The following is a 25,240-nucleotide window of genomic DNA, read 5'->3' as shown; positions in this document are numbered from 1 at the left end:
TTAGAATGAGCAATGTAATATTCCAAGTTCTGAATGAATAGACTTTAATACTTCATCCACCATTGAGCCACATTTGACCTGCTGCTGTAAGAAAAATCAACCAAAGAGACAGGACAGACAGGGAAGGTCAAGCATTTGTCTGTGTTTTACTTTTCTTCCACCATAAAATCAATGACTTTCACTGATTCGTGCTAATACGGCTGTGATAGACCAGAGAACACCATGACATCATGTCACAACCAGGAGGCATGAAGCTGTGAAACAAATAGGCCCTCAGAGGCCTGAGCTTGACGTGGGCTTTTCCAGAGCTCTGTCTGAAGAATTTGTAGTCTTGAAAGACTGTGCTTGTCATGGGGAAAGGGGGTGGTGTAGGGGGGCAAAAAAGGGTCACCGCACAGATAGGGTCCCAAGATTAGCAGTGCGTGTTGGTACTTAGACAGCTTTTATGGGTTAGGGGGAATTAAATGCTTTCCCAGCTGACTAGAGGACTTATTATATGAGCTATAATAATATTAGGAGCTTATGCTATGTATCTGTCTGTCTAACACACACAGTCATACACACACATACACAGGGAGAACAGTCAGAGGAGCTAGGTTACCATCTTGTGAAACAAAATCACTCATGAGAATGAAATCTTGCGGCAATAAAGTGTAAAGTCAAAAATACAAGACTTGTGGACTTATTTATCCCTATTAAATCAGACCTCAACACTCGGAATATGGGTTTTATTTATGCGCACCTTATAACGTACGTTAGTTTTGAATTAATGTGGTTTTGGATTACAGCCTAGAAAACAGCTTCTGTACTACATTTCTAAGCCGTACATGAAATACATAGCAGTAAAGTTTCTCCACCATCTAAAAAAAAAGAAGCTGGTGGTGATTCATTTTCTATGACAGTAGCCTTGTAGCAAAACTGTGTTATGGTCTGATGAGACCAAGGTACAACATTTTGGGTATAAAAACAAGACAGCTTATCACCTAAAGAACCCCATACCCATGGTGAAACAGGGTGGTGGCAGCATCATGCTATGGGGTTGGTGCTCTTCAGCTGGGACTCGGGCTCTAGTCAAGATAGAGGAATCATGGATACCCCAAATATCAATCTATTTTGGCACAAAACCTGCAGGGCTTAGACAGCTGAAGATGAAGAAAAATTAACCTTCCAGCACAATAATGACCCAAAGCACAAATGCAAGTCAACAAAGGTTTCAGAAGGAGAAGATCAACGTCTTGGAATGGCCGAGTCAGAGCCCAGATTTAATCCTATTGAACAACTGTGGAATGACTTGAAAGGGGCTGTACACAAAAGATCCCTTCGAAATTGATGGATCTGGAGCATTTTTGCAAGGAAAAGTGGAATAAAATTGCCAAAATAAAGATGTGCTCTTTTGGTAGACTCTTACCCAAAAAGACTGAGTGCTGTATTACAAGCAAAATGTGCTTTAACAAAATATTAGTTAAGGTGTGTGTACACTTATTCAACCAGACTATTGTAAGTTTTTTCTTTTTCTTTTTCTACCCCTAAATGTTTCTATTTGTTTTTCACTTGAATTTTGTTGGCTGCTCTATCACATTAAAAAGAGCTTACATGATTTATCTTGGTTTAATTTTTTTAGATCCCAAATCCTAGACTTTTTATATTCACTGTATAGTGTAAATGATAACAGGAGCAAACTTGTTTCAGGGATAATCCACAATAGTAAATGCAACTATAAACAGATAAAAAGTACATCTCACTCTTTAATAAATAAAAAAAATGTAAATGTTGGCAATTTTTGTGGTATAAGAGGAATAAAAAACTATTGGAAAATGGCCACCTTTGGGCAGGAAACTCATGATTATTTCCTTATAACAGCATGCCCCGTTGTGTTTTATTCCTTAGTTAAGAAGCTGGACATTATTTATAAATTAGACTAATCATTTCCTCAGATAATTGGCTTGTGAGGTGTACTCATTCTATAAGCTTCATACTCATCTGTACTCATTCAGCATACCACTCTGAGGCACGTTTCTCAAAATGATTCCACAGCCACTGCGCACAAGAAAAGTGCATCCAAGCTTATGACTCCACCGTACACAGTGTCCTGCTACTCTTCCCGGCAAATGTGCACTGTTCCTGTTACAGGAAATGCTCTGCATTTTCCTTTTTTCTTGCCCAGTGGCTCTGTCAGATTCCATCAGATATATTAGGGACTCGGTAAGCACAGACAAAGTGTGGCCAGTCAAAACTCAGGTTCACACCCTTCTCCTGGGAATATTAGATTCACATTTCTATTTATTTAATGCCATTTCTAATAATGGTAATCAAACAGGATTTGACCGTACTCAAATGAAGGGGAACTATGAAAGACTTTTTGACGAAGAAGGCTTTAAGGGGGGAAAGTGTAATATTTCCCAAAACGTACTTTTCAAACCAAGAAACTCATTGTGAGAAAATGTGTCAACTGCTCCGACTGCGTTCTTCTTCATAATTAAAAAAAAAACAACAATTCAAACAGCCTGTGCCTGTAAAGGCCTTTGGACTCACCATTCTCCCAGTGCCTCTAAACAGCGCATGCGGCCCAGAATAAGCTCCGGGTCCCCTTTATTCATGTCGATCTTCTTATCATAGGCTACCAGAGCATCTTCCCACTCGTGCAGTTTCTCATACCAGGTGGCCTGAATCTCCTATAAAACGGGAAAAAATGCAAGAGGTACATACAAAAGTAACAAATTTTTGACTAAACTTCCAACACTGATTCTATGGTTCACTGATTTATTAAAAGAAAAAAATATAGCATTCAATGAATAAATGAAGCAATTTATTTAAGAATATGTTCTCCATTTCTCCATTTCATTTAAGGTGAAACAACTAAATTACAAAGCATAATAAAAATTATGAATGAATAGTGAATGGGGTGTAGAAAAGGCTTTTTTTGTGATTTGTAAACTTTTTTTCTACGCAGGCAATATTAAGAGTACATAATGGTTCTCTTTTTGAGCCCTCTACAGCTACTCAACACAGCAGATGCGTCAATACGTAAATCAACCTGAAGTCTGACGTAACGAGTCTCTTGTTATTTTCTCAAAGAAAAGCAGATGAACTCTCACTGGGAGGTCTTCAGTTAGAAAGTATCAAGCCTGCCATTTTGGTTTTGCAATGGTGTCAATAGGCCAGTCCAGACAAAATAAACACACACACACACACACACTCACGTATCCAAACAACAGTTGAAACAAGTTTAAATTTAAAAAAAAAAAAAAAGTCTGTTTTCTATTTAATGCCTACTGCATTAGCGTGTCACTAGAAAAAAAAAAGATTTCCAAACTTAATTTAAAAAAAAAAAAAAAAAAATCAGTGTTACAGAGAACTTTTTATTAAGTAATGGTTCATACTAAGTAAGAGACCACATTTCTGATAAAAATATCATTGAGGCTGTCTGGGATTTTATAAACAGATACAGGAGAACTGTAGTGAGATCCCCTCTTACCAGCCAATTTCCTTACAAAACTGCATGAGAGTTTATGCAGTTTTAAACCCAAAGGCAAATTATGATTTGATTTAATTTTTCATTGGCTGCTTTATTTTATATATAATAATTTATTTCATTTGATACTTAAAACAAATCATTTTCTCTGAAGGCATGTGTGCTTTCCATCAAATAAGAATAAGGAATTCCTGAAGACTGACCTTATGTACCACTGAGTGTAAAAAAAAAGGTTCTTTTTTCAAAGTATTTAATTCAGCACACTAGGGTTGCAGTAAGTATCGATGTTCAAACCATGTAAATGGGCCGATTCTATAACATTCGATAATCACTGTAACATTTTTGTACATGTTTTTGTGTGTAACTTATGGCACTAATGCTCAGACCACAACTTGTGTCCAGAGTCCCGACTGGTCAGTGCATTGCAGCTCTAACACTTCGCTTCAAAGCAAACTAAATGAAACAATCTGAATTATTAGTTACATGTGTTTAATTTCACTTATAAAGAGCTTTGAATTCATAATAAGGAGGATGTAATTTATTTAAAATTTTTTGCACACTACAGCTCTGTATATCTGTTTTTTTGTTTTCTAACATATTCTATTTACACATATTCATATTCTACATTTCATTCCTCTAAAGGCTGCTAAACCTTTTTACATAATAGTCTACCAGTTTTTATTTTATTATATTCTTTTTATTATTATTATTATGTATCATTGTTGCACCATGGGATGAGGCACTAAGGAAAAACATTTCGCTACATTACATCACATGTATGTAATATGTATGTGACAAATAAAGAACCGTGACGCGTGAATTTAGTACAACTATCTAAATTAAGGGCGCTCAGTGACTTTTTGTGGACAGTCTGTAGACACTATACCTGGTATTAGTATCGAAGTAAAACTTATGACACCATGACCCCATAAAACAACCTACATGTCAGTTTATACAATTTCAGCACTTTCAACTATAATACTGCATTCTCAGGCTCCCAGGAAACCAGCCTGATGTGAAATGCTATTTTCATGCAACTTGCTTTAGTCTGAATATTATAAAGAAAACTCCAGAAGAAAAGTGAACATTTGGTGTGATGGGGTCTCCAGCTAACTGTTCATCATGCACCGCCCCATGAAAATGTCCATTTCAATATTTTACAGAAAGTCACATTTGAGGCACTTAGATCAAACAGTCTACTTTAGCTGTCACATTCCCCTAGCCAATTCCATTTTCTTCCATTCCTGCTCTTTACCAGACTCTAGTCTGTTCTCTATAAGAAAAATAACAAAGATGGACTGGGCTGCCAAGACAACTAATAGGAAAAAGAGATTCTCTGTAAAAATGTGAAACTAGTCTTATTAAAACAGGTTCTGCCAAATCTATACGCTCAATAAAGAAATCTATAAAGATAAAATATTCTCTGTTAACAATTCTTGTTTTATACTATTGTCTTCTGATGTCCTTACACATGCCACATTCTAAAAAAATTTAATCATGGTTCCTGTGCCTCAAAGAACACAAGTCTGTCTTGTTATCAGCTGTTTGGACCAGTTCTCACTTTGTTACCGTCACATAAGACACACAAAGATGCGACTAGAGAGGAAAATCAGACGAGTCATGTAATTGTATCTTGGAACAATTAGGTACAATCAAGTCTAACAAAAAGAGCCTGTCCACTAGGCTATGCAACAGATGTGGAAAAGCATCTGCAGTCTTCCTAGGAACATCCTTGTTTATGGATGTAATTTTTTATCTGGACCATGTCCATGTGGTCAGCATGGGATTTAGGTTTGAGTGCTCTGGCTTCAGGGTTATAGCTGAAGAATCATATGAAAGAATTAAATTAATCCTAGTAATTATCTACTTCTTGTCCAAATATCTTATTACTTCTCAGCAATGATATTTATACTCACGGTAACAATCCTGATTATGACTATAGCTAGGAAAGTCTATTTACTAGGACTTGGGTTGAAATGTTTTGCTCCACTGTTTATGCGCTTCTGATATGAACATGTGATGAAGATTGGCTTAAAACAAAAATTGGCTTCACTAGGTTTGGATTTGGGAGAACATATTTCAGTTGGTGTACAGTTTTCACTCTTATTTACTGAGGAAAGAAACTGATTAGACCAAGTGTTTCAGACTGTAAAATTAGATAATGAGATTGGTGAAAAACACATGGGAGTAAAAAAGGGATAAGAGCTGCTCACCAATTCACCAAAATGTTTCATAGCATATTCCAGGACCCCTGAAGCGGCCTCTGGCTGCTGCAGCTTGTTGTTGATACTGTAAAAAAGACAGAGAGAAGTACTTTAGCACAGGGTAACTCCAGTCTGGAAACGCTTTCGAAAAGCCTCTGAGGAGCTGCTTTGTGTGATGGATGGTAGCTGAGGTCACCCATACACAACAATCAAAACACACGGTATGGTAGGTATGAGTTCCAGACAACGCTTCTAACATGTGAGTGATGGCAATAGATGCTGCAAAAAGGACACTGTACAGTGAAGGATCATTTCAGGGAACTCCTGGCCTGTAGATACAGGGAACTGTGGCTATGCATGTATTATAGTAGTACTGAGTGGGAGTGACTGACTCCAATATGGAATTATACCACTATGGAGAATTCAAGTCTGTTATTAATACTATGCACAAGCTCAAAACTGGGAGTTTTGTTGAACAGCTTAAATACTAATGCACAGTGTTCTTTTAAAGATGATGTAAAAGATGCCATCTATCTTTGTAACAGACTTCTACACACATTGCACAAAGCCATGTTTCCATTTGACACTTGTCAAATTGGACATGAAGACAATGTTTTTAAATCTCTACTGGAACTAATAATTTTCTCTTCAGTCTTCCTGTACAAGATATGAGAATGTGAATCTAGTGCCTGCCAGATTTATTGAATAAAAGTACCATCGTCTATTTTTCTGTCATGTCTATGATCCTTCTAATACCTATTTGAAGTCTCTCCATCTGGAACTACTCATGTGTAATGGAAGTCTGTACTTTTCCTCAATTGCAAATATCATACTTGCCAGTACTTCTGTAAAATAGCAGCATTTAACAAATCTGAAGGTTATTTCAGAACACAGGCAGTGGTTGCATGGTGCTCGTGACTGGTAGGCATTGAGATCAAACCTTTGGACTGCTCGAAAACGTGAGAAAGGCCCCTCAACTTCAACTGCTCAGATCTGCGCTTGGAAAAGGACTTTGCATCACCTGTAGGTCACTTTGGACGCAAGTGTCCTCCAAATTAATAAATTTAAAATGTACATGAACAAGAGGTGAGAAATTTGACAGCAGTAGGCACATTATAAAAATGGAAAAAACCTCATATGGTGTGGAGAGGCCAAAATCATTAAAAGGTTTCAAGATTAGTAAAACACATTATTATTTGATGGGCAAATATGTCACAGGAAAATCCTCACCATATCAACAATTAAACATGTTTTTAAATCTGTTTATGAGGAGCATCTTACAAGTCTACTTGTAATACAAACACATTAATATAAACCAGTCGGAACTGCCTGAGCTGTGCTCAGACTAATCAGAATCGAGCATTTAACAGCGCCATTGTATAATAATTAATAACATTGCACTTACAATTTTAAAAATTCAAATACATGATAACACATTTGACAATTTCTCAACTGTCAATGGCTAAGGGTATTAAATGAAAAACTATCACCTGATCTTTTTCCAGTTTTCAGCTGCCACATTTGGTAAAGCTGTACCCACTGTGGCCTCGGATCCCTGCTCTTGGCAGACACTGAGTGGACCCTGATAAGATCTTCTACTGTTGGAGCTCATCAAGGTTCGATGCGTTTTGCACTTTGAGATGCTTTTCTCCTTACCACAGTTGTAAAGAGTGGTTATTTGAGTTACTGTAGAGATCTAGCTTGAACCAGTCTAGCCATTCTCCTCTGCGGTCTATCATGATGAAAGTATTTCTGCCATTTGATGTATTTGTTTTTCACACCATTTGATGTAAACTCTAGAGGCTGTTATGTATGAAAATCCCAGGAGTTTTTGAAATACTCAAACCAGCCTGTCTGGCAACAACAGCTATGCCACGGTCAAAATCACTGAGATCACTTTTTTTTTTTTTTTTTTTACCTCAGTCTGATGTTTAATGTGAACATTAACTGAAGCTTTTGACCTGCATCTGCATGATTTTATGTAGTGCCCTGCTGCCAAATGACTGGCTGATTGGATAATTGCATGAATGTGCAGTTTTATATTAGTATACATTAGTGTTAGAAAAACATTCATCACAATCTACTTCACAGTTTAGAAAAGTAAGAATATAAACTCAATGAAGTAAGAACAGACCAACTCTTTGAATATAAATAAGCACATGACTCACGGCATTTGAATGACGTGCTCAGAAAGTCTGTGAGTTTTATGATAAATCAAGTCCAGCCTGGCACTGTGGCTTTAAAAGTCCTAAACAAAGAGCTAGTGTGCTGCTTCAGCAAAAATTCCATCCCCAGTGACATAGGCCCTCTGAGTATAGAAAGGATTCATTTACTATTTCTCGCACATTCCTGCCATAAAACCTAACTATGACGTGCCAATGAGGTGCACATGGCTGGTGCAATGATCTATGCAGCAAACCTGCATGGGATATTACGTCTCTCATTCTTGGAACACTGCAAATGGTGCCTCCTTCCTGCTTTTGACCTCAGGGCAACACCAGTGACGTGCTTCCAATGAACCATCTCTGCTGTAGTCATACAGATAGGCATGCAACTTTAAAGGGGCAAGTCAATGTCTTGAGAGGTAAAACAACTGGACATGACAAGTAGTAATTAGCACAATTAGAAAAAGGAATATTTTGTTTGCCTGTCTGCATTTTTGTAAACCCGGTGTGCATTTTGTTGTTTATCAGTCTCTGCATTCATTTTAACGTAACTCAAACATTGTTTATTTGCTCAAAATTTAGTGGAGACTGTTAATTTATTTAAACTGGTGAACCAATATCGGTTTTCTAACTGATGTATGTCTTTGTCATACAAGCAAATACATATATATTCCATTATGAATGAACAGACAATATTATGACATATCATTAATTTTAGGATTCAGTGCAGGCTTGAATAGAGATAACACCAAGAAGACTATTGACTAACCATGGTAGTAAGCCACCTAATGATTCTGTTGCCTTACGTCTCCTTTTTCCTTGTGACCCACAATACAATATGCAGTTTGATTACTTCCTGCAGTTAGATCACCTGGCATTTATATAATAGCTAGTACTGCAACCGACAACAACACACATTTCAGACGAAGATTTAATGACCCATAGATAAGAATAAGGAATCCATCGGCAGCATTAAATTCGATTTCTGACTAATGGCTTCCCATGACTATCATTTCCTTCCAATTCCCAAAACAAGAATCAAATCCATATGGAGAAGAATCTAGGCTGTCTGCATTATGGGTGCAATACAGGCAATTAGGCTAAAGCCAATAACATAGGACCTGTTTACACACTAATGGCCGTTAAAGTCAGTGCTAGCAGATGTAACAATTTAACTATTTAGATAATCTAATGGCTAAACAGTGACAATTGACTAAGTGAAGACAGACAGGGATGGAAAATACCCTGCTGAGAATAGCCCCTGGAGTTGTGTTGCAGTTCAGTGCAGGAAGCTGACTCTGTGTCTTTCTGACTCTGTAGAAAGATTTGTTGGCTACATCATCTTGACAAGCAATCATGGCTACCCTTGGAGACAACTCAATCAAATACGGTAAGAGGCATTGAGTGAACGCTCATGCAGGTATGCTAATAGTCAAATTTTTACTGAGCACAACTGTTCTTAAAGCTCAACACAGTGCAAACAAAACTGGTATCAGGCAAACCCTTAGGCTACACAGTACATTTCTGTATTGTACTTTTTTAGTCTTTGGTACAAAGGGATTATTTTTTGCCAATTTTCCATAACCATTTTGGATCCATAACCAGAAAATGGGGAAAAAGAATAATACCACCTAATTCAGGAAAAGCTAGACTACAATCAGTTATGACAAATGCAAGGATATATGTGAACTTTTGAAGAGAAGGTTTTCCCCCCCAAACTGTTTCTTATTTTTCCCAAAATTCCAACTTTGATTAGTAATACAGACATGAAACACAAGGACTAAGGAAATATTAAAATGCTGGTTAGGTGAAAGTGGGCAACACCCCCTACTCAAAGCTCAGGAGCCCAGAATAGAATAGCAGATGAATGTTAGTGTGAGGGTAACAAGGCAGCTTGAGCTTGTGTTGGGCCAGTGAGAAGCAGAAATGTCAAGAGTAGATTAATAGTAGAATTGTAGACTGGTTAATAGACTCATTCTGGCAAAGTACAGTTAAAAATGAAAAAGAAAATTCCAGTTGGAAATGCCTTGTTGATGAGCAGTCAAAGAAGAATGGCCAGACTGATTCAAGCTGACAGGAAGGCTACAGAAACTAAAATAATCACTCTTTTCAACCATGGTGAGCAGAAATGCATCTCAGAGCGCACCACATGTTGAACCATGAGGGCACTGGACTACAACAGTAGAAAACCAAATCATGTTCTGCTCCTGTCCGCTGAGAACAGGAATCTGAGGCTGCAGTGGGCACAGACTCACCGAAAGTGGGCAGATGAAGACTGGAAAATGCAGCCTGGCCTGATGAGTCTCGATTTCTTGCAGATGGTAGGGTCAGATCTTGGCATCAACAGCATGAATCCATGGACTCAATCTGCCTTATGTCAACAGTTCAGCCTGTGGTGGTGTAATGGTGTGGGGAATGTGTTCTTGGCACAAACTCTGGGCCCCTTAATACCAATTAAGCCTCGACTGAATGCTGTAGGCTATCTGAGTATTGCTGCTGACCATATGCATCCCTTTACAGCCACACTTTACCCATCTCACAATGGCATCCAGCATGATAACGCACCATGTCACAAAGCACAAGTCATCTCAAACTGGTTCCATGAACATGACAATGAGTTCAACGTACTTCAGTGGCCTCCCCAGTGACCAGAGCAGAATACAATAGAGCGCACATTTTAAATGGGGTAGAACAGGAGATTACACTCATGTCAACACAAACCAAAATCTCAAAGCAATATTTCCAACACTTCCAACACATCAATTGAGGCTGTTCTGAGGGCAAAGAGGGGTCCTACCCGGTATTAATATGGTGTAACCATACGGCTGGTAGTGGCTGGTAAATGTATTTTGTAGTACTAAAAAAAGTCATTTCAACAAGGAAGGAGGTGAAAATGCAACCATATGTTCGCAATGGGATAAGGCTGTTTATTCCACGTGCCACCAAAACAAAACCTTATTATCCAGCAGATGGAAGATATGACTCACCAGTCCTTAGTTCTCATCTGATCTCTCATCTCATCATGCAAATTACACAGACATAAAATTCCATTACACTGTTTTCATTACTTTATTTCTGTAATTATTTTCTCTTTGTGACAAGCTTTTTCTACAGAAGATGGATTAGTCCAGACCGACCACAGTAAGGTGGTGAATAGCTTAGTGAATCATGAAAGAGAACAGACGTGATTTGCAACACAACATTCCTGACATAATAATCCCTTCCCCATTTTGTTTCTATCATTCGTTTGTTGACTTTCACAGTGATTAATTTTTTGGTTCAATAAGCTGGAATAAAGAAATCATTTTACCCTCAAAGACACAGGTGAGCATTGTGAGACACACAGGGCTGCAGGTGTGCATGATATTATCAGAGTGTTTTTATTATAATCTGACCCTGTGGTCAGGAGATGGTCTCCTGGATGATTCTTTCTTTAAAAAATGACTGTTCTCATGTTTCCAGTCTGCCTGTGAAAATAAGGTTAGACTGCCAGTTATGCAATCCAAAGGGCTACTGGTTCCCATCTTTTCAGTGACCAAGTTAAAACTACATTACAACTTATATTTTTTAAAAGTTCTCATGCTAGGAAAAAACTGGAAACAGTGCCCAATTGCAATCAATGACTTTCCAAAATGGAACTTTATCTTAATAACAAGGAATAGATATCTGTTAAAGTATGCTGTCTTGGATTAGTGCACACACGTAAGTTTCCCGTCAGGTACTGCTGATAGAAAAGATCTGAACAGTGTGGAAACCTAAAGTGGTCATGAAAAAGTATGTGAATATGCAATCCCCAAAAACGACAACTTCATTCAGTAATATGCTATCGGATTTGCCAAAAAATATAACTGAATACAAAAATTTATTTTAGAGTGAGTTATAAATAAATAGCTGAAGTCTCAAACAGTCAGTGAAATAAATTTATGCTATTAAGTTTAATTATTTCCTGTCAACAGCCTGGTGGGGGAAATGTAATGGTGTGGGGAATGTTTTCTTGGCACAGTATCTATCAATTTACCCACAATTTAACCATCTAATAATGGCTAGTTCCTCCAAGCCAATGCACCATGCCACAAAGCACAAGTCCTAAACTGGTACCATGAACATGACAACGAGTTCAGTATACTTCAGTGGCGTCTCCAGGCACCAGATCCAAATCCAATAGAGCCACTTTTCCTATATCATCAACTTCAGCACATGGTTAGTCATTTTAGTCTACCTAGTGTTTTATTCATATAACATCTCTTCACTGATTATATGAAAAGAGGAGCATGCTGAAATCTATTCAGCATTAGGTCCAATCTGATAGTGATGGTTAATATAGACTAGAGCAATCCAAAATATGAGTGTCGTCCACGTAGTCTTTAGCCAGCAAGCTGCTGTCTATTAGGTAGGAATTTGACAGGGTCTAGAAGACCCCATTATGTTAAATGACACCTCAAATGTTTATGAGCTAACTCAAATGTCATGGGACAATCAAACCTCTATTTTGTAGCCCTAAAAGAACAGGCTGGGAAGATATTTTTACTGAAATACTCCATGTGCAATACGATGAGGTTCCCTCGTAATAGTTTTGCATTTCCTCACCAGTTTTAGGGCCGGAATGGTAAAAGGTAGTTGACTTTTATGCTTGTGTTTCGCACTAATGAGTGTTCCATTCCTACTGTGGAATTACTAGTCAACGATTAATAAAGCACACTGCTTAGATTACCACGGCAGACACAAAATTATAGAGCTGAGCATCTGCATCAGTAAAAAGTATAGTGCTTTATTAATGTTGTGGGAATTACTAGCAAGAAGTTCTTATAACTACTTCATCTATAGATAATCATTTGTGCTAAATCAGGGTGCTGAAGAGAACTGCTACACAACCTAAAGCCCATTATAGTGCATTGTGCATTATTAATTCCTGCTTAGCAATTTCATAATATTCGAACACAGAGCAAAATAGATTCTGCCATTATTCTGTTTCACCACATTACCAATTTTGTACAAACAATTATAAAGTTATTTCTAGTAATCCCATGGATTAATAAAGCACTTCAGATAGACACAAATGCTCAGCTCTATGATTTTTGTAGTTTTGTGAGAGTGTTTTGTGTTCCTGACAATGAAAAGACTCTCAGCTATTAAACTAACCTTCCTAAAATGCATCAAGCCAGCTGACATTTAATATGGCTATGAAATGGTGGTAGTATTCCTCGTGCTTATTGTGCACAATAATGTTATGCTTAATCAGACACTATCTGAATAAGACACGCCCTCTAATTATCAAATAAGTGAGATTAGGAAATGTGTGAATAAAGTAGGCAATAGACTAAATGCATGCTAGAATAGATAAAATAGTAAAGGTCAGTTGCCTCCTTTTTAAAAAGAAAAAGGGAACAGTAAACAATAAACTATAGGAAATAAAATTACATTTTCTAATCCACTCTATTATCAATATTCAGTTATATTTTTGACTTTTTTTTTTTTTAGATAGCCTATTAACGTCATTTTGGGGATTTCATATGTGCTGGGTCATCTTTTGTGAAAAGATGTTGATGGGAGCTCACTGAGGTGGGCATTGGGATAAGTTGCCTTAATAGTCTCCGACAGAAGAAATTGTATATGAGTGCAAAGTGGACAGAAAAAGAAAAAAAAATTAAATAATGTTTTAATCGACTATCATATCACTTGAGGCTAACAGTAGCGAATAGACAAAGCAGTTTCTCTTACCGTATATATACAAACCCTCCATACCTCAGGAATGGGTGGCTAGTGGCTAGTTGATTCACTACTAATTGTAGACTACAATTAAACTGGTCAAGCAACATGGTCATCTTGCACTAGCCTATGTGACCCCAACCACCAACTGATGGGAAGACCAGCTGTGAAAACAGTTGCTACTGAGACTAAATTCAAACTGAGGAATAACCGAAACTCATATCTGTGTTAATTTCAATTTATTATTTGAAAATTCCTCAGTCTCAAACTAACACTGTTACTAGCATATCAAACTGCAATACAGAATTCAACAAGAATTTATATCAGCGCAGATTGTACTGAAAAATGGTACAATATTCTTACTTGTACTGAAAAATAAAAAGCCTTTCTGAAATCAGGCGGTATCTTAAACTCATTCTTGAACACTGAGGTTTCTGTGGTAACCTCATTCCCAAGGGATATGGGAAAGACCCAGAAATGAAAAGAATAGCTCTTGTTTAACCCTGAAACTTCAACACCGTTCCTCAGCACAGCGTTCCTCCACACAGTGCTTCTCAGAACTCCCACTCACAGGTCAACACCAGCTCTGGAATAAACATTATTTTAATTATGAGCAGATGTATAGTGATGGTGTGACAATAATGGTGTGAAGTGATGGTAGAAAAGATGAAAAACTTTCTTCCACTTTTCAGTATGGAGGCTCGAGTTGGCTCCTATGCTTGTGTGAGCAAGAACATAGTTGGGATTAATTTATATTAATATGTACATTTCATTATGACTTCACAACACAGCAATGAATCGCTAACTGGAACTAACAGTATATAAAGCAAATACATTTATAAAAAATGAGCTGAGATAAATCACTGAAATTATAAGTTAATCAAGAATCTAAAACCTCCAAAAATGGTTATTCGTTAAGAGCACAAAAAGGGAACAATGTAGAAATGTTGGATGGGGCAGCTTTGCACATATTAACTGAATTTGCAAGACTAACAGCCATCTGTGTTTATCGTGTCCAAGCCTATTTGGATTACAGATTATTCGTACAAAGACACGGTTTCTAAACAATGGAAAATGCATTGTTGGGAGCAATATTTCTATCAGGAAAAAGGCAGCGCAGATTTGTAGTCAAATCAGACAATAATAATTTCTTTGTGCTTTTCGTAATTCAGTGGCTATGTACTACTACTAACTTCTGAAAGAACCTTCCAGGAAGTTGTTATAACGCATTGTTCTACATGGGTTCACCAAAGAACAGGAACTAAAAAGTACCCACAATGGAGTGAAAAGTGTTGTGAAACATGTTGAGCCACAAAACAACACAATGCAAACTACACTGTTCCTTATGTAATCGATCTCCATCAAAAAGACAGCAAACAGACACAGGCTTTGATATTCAACAGTCTGAATACATGGATATGTTACACAAATCCCTCCATTCCATTGAGACAGCTGTCGCACACTATTCAGTGTGTGACTTAAAACACACTATTCAGTGTGTGAATAAACTCGCTTCAGTGTGTGAATAAACACACCAAAATAAACAGAGAGAGAAATGTCTCAAGAAAGATTTGTCTGGTTTTCTCCTCATATCCAATGCTCTGTACATTCACTGGTTGACCAACAATCTGGTCCTGAGTGGTGTCCATCCCACATAATCGGCACCACATGGCGCCTTCTGCTTAGATAAAAGAGGTTTTGCACTTCCATCATGTCAAATCAAAACGTCATGAAAACTAGTATCCAAACATCAGTGCAGCAACATTTCAATTTCCACTTCCAGTAGATTTATTTTTCCTCCAAACATCTTGCTCAAAAGAACCAAACTTTAACAGTCCTTTTTAAAATACATTTTTTTGAACCAAATTATTCATATCTAGTACCTAATATGTAGTTTCCTTCTTTTCCTCACTGAAACTAGACTGAAGATTCCTGAAGATTGGAAAAAGACCAGGTGGTGATTTTTCTAATCTTCAACCGCCCAGTTTCAGACTGTAGCCTTCCAGACTGTAGCCATTCTCCTCTGACCACTCTCATCAAAAAGCCGTTGTTGCAGTCTTGCAGAACTGCTGCTCACTGGAAGTCTTTTGGTTTTTGCCCCATTCTCTATAAACTCTAGAGACAGGGTTGCAGGTGTTCCTATTAGAATGACTAGCGAGTGTAAAAACTAGAAGCCAACAGCATTTAGTCAGATTTTTGTTTTCTTTTTGAATGACACTTATGCAAGAAAAGAATGAAAGTGCACTGAATAGTCTGCTGCTCAAAGACATTCCAAAACCAATTTTCAACACTTGTGTACTACACCTTTTAGCTCTTCTAGCTCTTGTCCTGTCATTTTATTATCTACAACAATTTAGGAAGGAGAAACTCATGATCATGTCATGTCTTTTGAAATGTACAACCATATTACTGTAAGATGGCCCAATTAGGTTTTATGCATTGAAATACAAGATCACAGTCCTTACAGACACTTCAAGTAAAAGGTGACATCATTCAGAATCTTTACCAATTTAGTCGGAAAAATCACCACAAAAGTACAGATCTGTCCAGGGTGTCATAATATTGCCTTTCGTGTCTACAGCGAAAACAGAAGGCTCCCAAGTGAATAAAGTTCCCTGTGGTTGAAAGAAAATCCAACTTGTCTTTAAGCCAGATGGGGACCACACAGCCAAATTGTAGGCCTCTGTCAACATTGCCTAAATTACTATTACTAAATGAATGCCAGGCTAGCTTCGGCACCACGGCTATTAAACAACCCAGTGATCTGCTGGAAGTAAAGGTCAACATTTCTGACATCAGCTCCTTAAAGCAGCTTCAGACTGAATCACCACTGAACACAAAATGACTTTATTTGTGTCATATTCTGGAGAGGTTGGTTCTCATTTTAAACCATTTTTACCACTTTGAAATGGTCTGCATTCTTCGTGTAAAGTTTACAAACAACCCCCCCCCCCCGCAAAAAAAAAAAAAAAAAAAAAAAAAAAAAAAGACTGAAGCATGGTCAGCTTGCAATGGAATAAATGAAAACACATCCAGACATTCCATGAACTCATGAAAAGCATTTTTACTGCATTCTTTCACGGCCTCAGATAAAAGAGTGCACACTTTCCCTTAGTAACCTCAGGCAAAAAGATGGTAATATTAATAAATATTATAGAATCCCAACAGTGGGAGGAGGAGACAAATACTTTGACATTCACTCTCTTTTCCCCCCTAACTGAACTCATGAATGGTCTGAACGGGGAGTGTCAGTTTTGGCCCTCTGTTCACACTCATACAGTGCTCTGGTTAGGAATATTTTGATTCCATGAGCCTTACTGATTTTTTTTTTTTTTTTTTTTTTTTTTACAGGAGACATCTGGCATGAGGTTTTTCTAACATGAAACAGTTGTGAACACAAATGCCACAGGGAGAAAAGCTATCATATAATCAGGTTTTCTAAGGAAATAAATAGATAATGAATAAATGAATAAGTGTGCAACTAGCTGAGGACCTATATCATTGTGCTTTGCCATTATTAAATTCTTAGTGCTCCTATTTTAGCAATCTTTCACAGCAACTCACTCAGGGACTCACCATTAGTCATTTAGGGTTTTTTAAACTGCAGCCCTAAAAATTTAGGCTTAACAGGCCAGTATTTTATACACCTTTCCTTAAGGTGTTATTTTTCCCCACATGGCAAGAATATATTTACATTTACTGTGTGGCCCAGGGGGCATAGCTATTTTCCAGATCCTATATGCAAAAAAAAAAAAAAAAGCGTGCTTGCCTCTGGATGTAGACATGATCTGATTGATTTTACTCAGGAGATGACATATAAAGGTGAAAATGGCATGCAGCAACAGATGTCATGTCTGACTGGTGCTAAAGGTGCTCAGATGTTTTCATAACTTAATGAGGCACATTGAAACATAAACTGTAATGATCCCCTAGAGAAAAGATAGTAAGAACTAAAAAGTTCAAGCATGAATCAGAAACTGGGATATACAACAATATGGCACGAAACAATGATATTAAGTTGGTACACACTGAGGCCCAAAGGTTAGAGTTGAGATACAATGATACAAGTCAAAAAATTACAGTCAAGAAGGTAGACAATAAATGACATAACAGACATGAGTGATCAACATCTAGGTCAAGAACACTGTGGCACTGGCATAACATACAATAATATTTCCAAGCAGAATACTGCTACACAATTACTCATGAGTCATGATATGACTATTACCAAACGGAAAAAAAAAAGAAAGATTCCTCAAAAAAGAAAATATCCTGAATACAGAGAGAAGGAACCATGCTGTTGTGATTACAAAACTTGGGATGACTTCATCAACATTCTGACCAGATGTAAATGATTTGAATTAATATTACTGCCAGTATGCTGCAGCTATACAGATGCTATCCAGTTGTTAGATTCAAAAGCTTGACCAATCCAATCAAAAAGACAAAAACGCCATCAGTGGAGAAGCTCAGCCTTACTTCAGCAAGCATCTCTCAATTCAGAAAAGCAACATCTTTACTCTGAGGCTATCCAATACTGCCAGGCTCGCCAGCCTATCAAAAGATCCAGCAAACCTGCAGCAGAGCCTCGCGTCTGCCGCCTGTACTTGCAACCTTATTCTTTTAGTCACTACACAGAATTCATGATCATATCAGAGAATAAAGACGTAGACTGCCAGAGAGAGCCAAACAGAGAAAGGTTGGAAAACTTGAGCTCTTGCTTCAATACCACAGATCAGTACAATAAATGTAGCACTGCTGCCACTGACCAGATCCATTTGTCAAGTTCAAGCTCTCTGCTGTAATCACTCATGAATAAGATTCCAAGGTATTTAAATTCATACAACAGGGGCAAGGTCTTTCCCCTCACTATTTTCCATGAAAAAACCATGACCTTGAACTTGGAGGTGCCGATTTTCATCCCAGCCACTTCAAACTCAGTAGTGAAATGTTCAAGTGGCCCACTTGAACTACAAACTACAAACAGCCATGGAGACAACATACACCATAAGAATATATGTATATATATATATATATATATATATATATATATATATATATATATATAAATATATATATATAGAGAGAGAGAGAGAGAGAGAGAAAGAGAGAGGATGGATCACATGAAGTAACACCCATACGCCCAGTACTCTTTCATTACCACCACAAAAAAATATCGAACCACACAATCATAGTCTACACATGTGGACAGTATTAGTATATTCCCATGAGTATATTCCCTCAGAAAGCTGTCCAAAATTAAGGATCCGGTCTTCATATTTACATACCAAGATTGCTTGGTAAAGATAGTAACTTGGGTGCACTAATCAATTTCCAACTCAATATAGAATGATGACAGATAGCGTGTAGACAGCCTACACATATAGACTACAGACCTTTAATGAGAAAATGTGGAGACGGATACCTGGTAAAGTGAATCTGCTAGCGATCTGATCATCACTGCAGGAGAGATTATCATATTACTGGCAATTTCCAGCAATAAAGTCATCATATATGTTTTTAGGGATATCTTCCCTGAAAGAAAATTTTGCTTACTAGACTTAAATGCACAATGGAAAAAACCCTAAAGCATATATTTCTATTCATTTTAAAATATTTCTATTCATGCTCTTTTCTTATCAGATAATTGCACAATTACAGTCTCATCTTCATTCTTGTCTCAGCTGAAAATATCAGTCAATATTGGTTTAAAACGTAAAAAGGTATAGTTGAGTTGCAAGTGAGAAACAAAGAAACCAAGCAACGACAAAGATTGTTCACAGATGTAGGATATTGAACAGGGCAGCTTAGACTTTCTAGACACCAATAATAAAACACTTGGGTAAGACCTTAGGGCGGGTGTTTCCTGCCCCAGACACCTTAGCATTCATTTGCCCGCATGCACACACACGTCCCTGCTAAGCTATTCTGCTTCCCTCTTTGGACACTGTGATTTTCCTGCAAGTGAGTTATTATCATTACTATTATTAGAGCATCTATCACCCTTAAGCAGTTTTCTGGAGCCGGCTACCTAGCTCACATCTGTTTTCTTTTGTTGTCTGCACTATATGTGATACATAACACTCAGGAGGTACAGAAAGCAGTGATGTCACTGGAATGTTCTGCACCTAGTTTTAATTCAGTTATAGCCCACTATAACTCTGCCACACAGGATAGAACCCCAAACGAAATATAGTTGCCAGCTCATGTTTTTAAGCAAAAATGTTTTCCAGTTGTATATATTGAGGTGTACAGCTAAATCTAATATACAGTACTTTCCTGAGTGGAGGAATAAAACTTCTACTTGCAAGATATAACTGCAGTAATGAAGAACTTTTTGTGAACAGTTACAGACTGTTTCTCTCTTTATAATACGGGTGTTAAATAAAAGACAACCTCCCTTTTAAAGATTAAATTGTTAAAAACAGAATGCTGAAGTGTGACCTCTGTGGAACTGAGAAAGAATTTTCATTGCACACTCTTTCATGCCTATTTTGGGTGCTCTGAATAAGTACAACTAAATGTTCATGCAAACAATACACCTGATGAAAGCTGAAGCTGGAACCAGGGTGGAACCATCCAGAGGAAGGAGGGGGTGGAAAACAGGGAGAGAGAATTGAATAAGAGACAGAGAGTGTCCGTGTGTGTGTGTGTGTGTGTGTGTGTGTGTGTGTGTGTGACCATGTGTCTGTAAGAGTGAGAGAGCGGTGAGAGGGCGGACAGGCATCAAGCCCAGGGGGTGGTGTAGGTAGTGGTGGGGTGTCAGTGACTGTGAGCCTAACCGAAAGGGGAGGGCACAGATGTAAAGATATTTAAGATGTGGCCACAGCAGACCTTGAGTTAGAGGAGAGAGCGAAGGCCCTAGAAGAACAGCTGAGACAAAAAATAGAGCAAGAGAAAAAGACAGAAGCAGTAACCAGAGTTTTCACTTCACCTCCTAGACACTTGCCAGCCACAAGAGAGACACCACCAGGAGCAACTCCCATCATTGCTACAAGAGACCAAAACCACTTTCTTAAGCTGAGTCCATTAGAAGAGCTACAATGGGGACACCAGTCATCTCAGCTGCCCTTTTTCTTTTGGTGCTAGGCCTGACATGGGCTCAGAACCCATTAAAGAAGCACGCGGCTCCACCAAAAGCGACAAAGACGCAGTGCTGCGACGATGTGCGAGCCTTGAAGGTGCAGGTGGCCAACCTCACCAGCTTGCTGGAGGAGCTGAGCAAGAAGCAGGAGGCAGATCGGATCACCTTGGTGAAGCAAGTGATGGAGCTAGAAAAACTGAACCAGCAACAGGAGGCCCGAGTAATTGAAGCAGAAAGCAAGTATTCAGAGATCAACAACCGCGTGGACATTATGCAGTTTCAAGCCATGCAGGGTGCCCCACAAACTACCTTAGGTAAGGAAAATACTGAGAAAATACTTATTTTATATAAGTATTCAATGAATGGTTTATCAGCGTATGTTCTTCTAGTGGATAAATATGTCCTAGGGTTGCCCAGACTTTCCAGGGTCAGGGATCACATATGCATGACATTTGCTACTGCTTGACCTCTTCAGTTATAGGGAGAAACATAATCCACCTCAAAGTTTAGTCAAGGTGACTTAAAAAGTTACAGGATCAATTGAGTCTATAGGTCGAAATGGGAAAAATGCTTATTTGGAAGCTTCACAGGTTTTCATTAAAAACAAAATAATAAAAAAAAAGGTTCTAACATTATATAAAAGCAATTACAGACCACTGGATATAATACAGACACTATCTTCTGTATCCACAAACATGTTTGAGTTAACTATTAAAAAAAAAAGAAAGGGCATTTACATTATATTCTTCATATTTGCAGTCTGGAACTCCTTTATAGTCTGATGTCCAATTATTAAGTCAAAGAATCATAAGATGACAAACAAGATTCACAACCACTAAACAAATCTGTAATTTAGGATCTTAAGATTTATAAGATTAGGATCTCGATATTTTGAAACAAGGAGTAATGACATTGTTCAATCACATTTGCGTGCTCAGATTTGACCATGAAATAGCTCATAATTTGTGTCTGTAACCTCTGACTCACAAGAATGCCAATAAAAAAAAAAAAACTGTCTGGTCCATCAAAAATGTGCCTCATAAATGATGTTCAGTCTCTGCCACACCATTAATCTTTCAAACCAGAGGCAGACCTTAAGCATAACCGTGCTGTAAACCTACACTATTATACCCAGTTAGTTGGCACTTAGCTATAGTTCTTTTCTCCCATTAGTTCTGTAAGCACAGTGGAGCCTTGTTAGAAATCTGCAAAATATACAGGCTCTGTTTCAAAAAGCACAAGAGCACAAACCACTGTAGGGCTCCAAGTGGACCCAGTAAATTTTCCTCTTCAACTGGCTGGGTTAATTTCTAAGCTGCAACCTTCAGGTTTAATGAATAATGTGCTATTAGGTTATAAAAGCCAGACAGCCCCATGAGGAATTGAATCAGATCTAAACTCATATGATTTCTTTTAACCATTCAAAACGTTATAACTGAACCCTTTGATTTATTCTCTCCTAGATGCAATCTATGACTGCGCATCCCTGTACAACAGGAACTACAGAATTTCTGGGCTTTACAAATTGCCCAAAGATGAATTTCTGGGAACACCTGAACTGGAGGTAAGTTATTAGTAGCTCTTCATCTGACAGCATGTTACTTTTAATGGCACATTTTAATTACTGACTGTTTGTCACTGTTGTGTTCAGGTGTACTGTGATATGGAGAAAAATGGAGGTGGATGGACAGTCATCCAGAGACGTAGAGTAGGTCTGACCAGCTTCGAGAGGGATTGGAAGCAGTACAAGAATGGCTTTGGTACAATCAATGGGGACTTCTGGCTTGGCAATGAGAACATCTATCGCCTGACCCGGCAGCCCACAGTGCTCCGCATAGAGCTGGAGGTAAGAGTGTCGCAATAATGCGTGGCTTATTTTACCTTAAGTGTTTAATAATGTGCAATATGCTTAATGTTACTGTTATCGGTCACCTGTTTCAGGACTGGGAGGGTGCAACACGCTATGCTCAGTATGGTTTCTTCACGTTGAGCAATGAGCTGAACAGCTACAAGCTCTTTATTGCCAACTACAGCGGGAATGCTGGGGACTCACTCCGCTACCATAACAACACCAACTTCAGCACCAAGAACAAGGACAATGACAAGTGCGTGGACGACTGTGCCCAACTTCGCAAAGGTAAGACACCATGAGACTGACTGTGTGTTTTCTGGTAAAATTAAGCATTTCTGGCCTCTGTTTTACCACTGATATTAAATTTAATCAATACAATTTCTGCAGGTGGCTACTGGTACAACTGCTGCACGGACTCAAATCTGAATGGTGTGTTCTATCGCCATGGGATGCACACCAAGAACACGGATGGAATCACTTGGTACGGCTGGCATGGACCAAACTACTCCCTCAAAAGGGTGGAGATGAAGATCCGACCCCAGAACTTCACTCCTTAAGTTATATTAACTAACCTTGCTTACCATAACCACATGCAAACCTTATGCAATACACACTAATGCCTTCTGCCTTTACCCGGGTAAAAACCATCTCTATGCATTTTTCTTACAGAATGTTTCTGGATTGAATGTGTGATGAGCGATGTATGATTGTAAAGTGCTGTTGTTTTGATATTTATCTCAGATATTTTATTTTCTTTAAGCTTTTCTTCCTAGATTGTCCTATTGATCAATGAGCAAGAATTTTGATTCATACTTGGCTTATGTTATATAAAGAAGGCAAATTAAGTCATGTCTTTAATGGAGTAGGTCTTATTTTAGAATGGAAAAAAAAAATTGATAGATACTCTATATAAATTTTAACAATAAATTTACTTTTGGTAAATTGACTGATAGGTTACACTGAATTGTGTAAAATGTAAAATGTGTACAGTTCTATATACAACTGAATGGTTAATTAAATTGTATTTTTAAAAAATCCTGTTTCTCATTTTGTCATTGTGATATTGAAAATGAACTACAATTTCACCTAGTCTTGAAAGAAAAATAAAAAATTACCAACCGAGATGCAGAAGCAAAGACAGAACTATAGTACATCTCATTGCATTGCACTAGAACACACAGTTCTTACGTTTCACATCACCATGTTTAAACATGACCTGTTTGCTGAGTCCATGCATCCAAGAAACAGTCCAGTTGTCACCAGTTTGTCAAAAACAGGATGAAAACTGAGCATCTGTGTGAGACTTTGGCTTGAACATAACTACCCATGCCATTAATTTTTATTAAGAACCATAAAACCCATGTGTTAAGGTCACCAGCAGTTAAATTCTTGACAACATGTTCAGTTGTCTTAGTTGTCTTTCTGTTGTGATGTAATGAGTTCTGAATGCCTTAGAAAATATCTAATCATATTCACCAAACAGTCTTTCAAAAATATCGATAACAAGAGATGAGGCATTAAGCTACACAAGAAAGTCACAGACAAACACATGACAAAGCAGGAACATCAAAAAAACAAAGCAATTGAACCTTGGAAAGAGCGCACGAGACAACTCACACAAAGAACAAATACCATTCAGTCATTCCACTTGTACGTTCACAGTGTTCTATAAACACGTTTGACTGTCAGTACAGCTGATGGAGGTCTTCAGGAATCCTGGGAGGTCAAAGCAACAAGAACTATGCGGCCTGGCTTGACCTTTTACTGGCATACGTGCAGTTTCCTGGTGGCTGTTCTCCATTTAACAAAGCCATTCATCACACAGTCTTCTAAAGGCTGCTGAGGTTAGTTCCTTTAATTGTGAACCATAAGGAAGCCTTGGCTCAATCTTAGTCACTAATTAGATTCTCAATAAAAACTGTTATTCTGGTTTAGCTTACACTCAGGTTTAAAAATAAGTCATTAAATCAATGAAGTTCAGATTTGCAGTATAAGGATTACTAAATTATTTTATTGTCTACCTAGAAGCATTTTACAGGAGGTATTTGTGGTTAACTATTTTCTATAGTTATATATTTTGGGACTATGGCAGACACTAGGAAAGGAAGCTTCCCAACTTAAGCTCTAATTTTTCACCACAAAATAGTTCAAAACACATGATTTGCTTTATGAAGACCACTTACACTCAAAATTACACTTTGCACGAACTAGTCATCAAAATGCAGTGAGCACATATAATATTTCTACACAGTATGTCAGATACATGAAAAAAAATGCCTTTTTCATTCCACCATAAACTTAAAACCAATAATAATTACTACAAAAATAATTTTGTACTCTTCCAGCGCCAGATAAAATGAAATAAAGTGCCTTGACCTTATAGAGAACTGGGCATGTGTCTTCAAAATATTACTACCTCATATTCTATTCGGGAAGCAGCTGTTGGGTTAGACTGCATTCATGGGCAAACATTTTGGCTGAATGTGAAGGTAGCATTGCCTATATCTTAAGCAAAGGCAAGCCGGTAATCCTGTTCAGTAGATGAAAGTTCTGCGAAAATCTGAAAAATATGGAGGGACTAAACTGTCACGTTAACTGCTCCACCTGAGGAAAGTGTTTACCAAACTTCACTGTCTTATAGTGTATATCATTGTTGTGGTTAGCAGTCATATTTATAATCAGAGATATATCAGAAATCATTCCTATAATTAAATTTAACTAATAAATATGTCAAGATGACAAAAATATAGAACAATA

The 25,240-nt window shown here is 37.8% G+C and overlaps 2 protein-coding genes across 5 annotated transcripts in view; one reads left to right on the top strand and one right to left on the bottom strand.

The window, feature by feature from the left end:
- mtor (mechanistic target of rapamycin kinase) overlaps positions 1-25,240 on the bottom strand; it is a 92,444-nt gene that overhangs the window by 29,702 nt on the left and 37,502 nt on the right. For all 4 annotated transcript variants that reach the window (XM_026925220.3, XM_053236008.1, XM_053236009.1 and 1 more), the window contains 2 exons: positions 5,686-5,761; positions 2,533-2,672 (listed from right to left, as the gene is read on the bottom strand). In XM_026925220.3, the coding sequence (XP_026781021.1) occupies positions 2,533-2,672; positions 5,686-5,761 (216 nt within the window). The remainder of the gene's footprint in view (positions 1-2,532; positions 2,673-5,685; positions 5,762-25,240) is intronic.
- Positions 20,316-23,566, top strand: angptl7 (angiopoietin-like 7). Its single transcript, XM_026925221.3, has 5 exons — positions 20,316-20,945; positions 22,095-22,195; positions 22,283-22,477; positions 22,573-22,768; positions 22,871-23,566. The coding sequence occupies exons 1-5, from the start codon at positions 20,591-20,593 to the stop codon at positions 23,038-23,040; spliced, it is 1,017 nt and encodes a 338-aa protein (XP_026781022.2). The 5' UTR covers positions 20,316-20,590; the 3' UTR covers positions 23,041-23,566.

The sequence above is a fragment of the Pangasianodon hypophthalmus genome, chromosome 8 (genome assembly GCF_027358585.1).
Source record: "Pangasianodon hypophthalmus isolate fPanHyp1 chromosome 8, fPanHyp1.pri, whole genome shotgun sequence".
Lineage (NCBI taxonomy): Eukaryota > Metazoa > Chordata > Actinopteri > Siluriformes > Pangasiidae > Pangasianodon > Pangasianodon hypophthalmus.
This window is presented reverse-complemented; position numbering and strand designations above follow the sequence as displayed.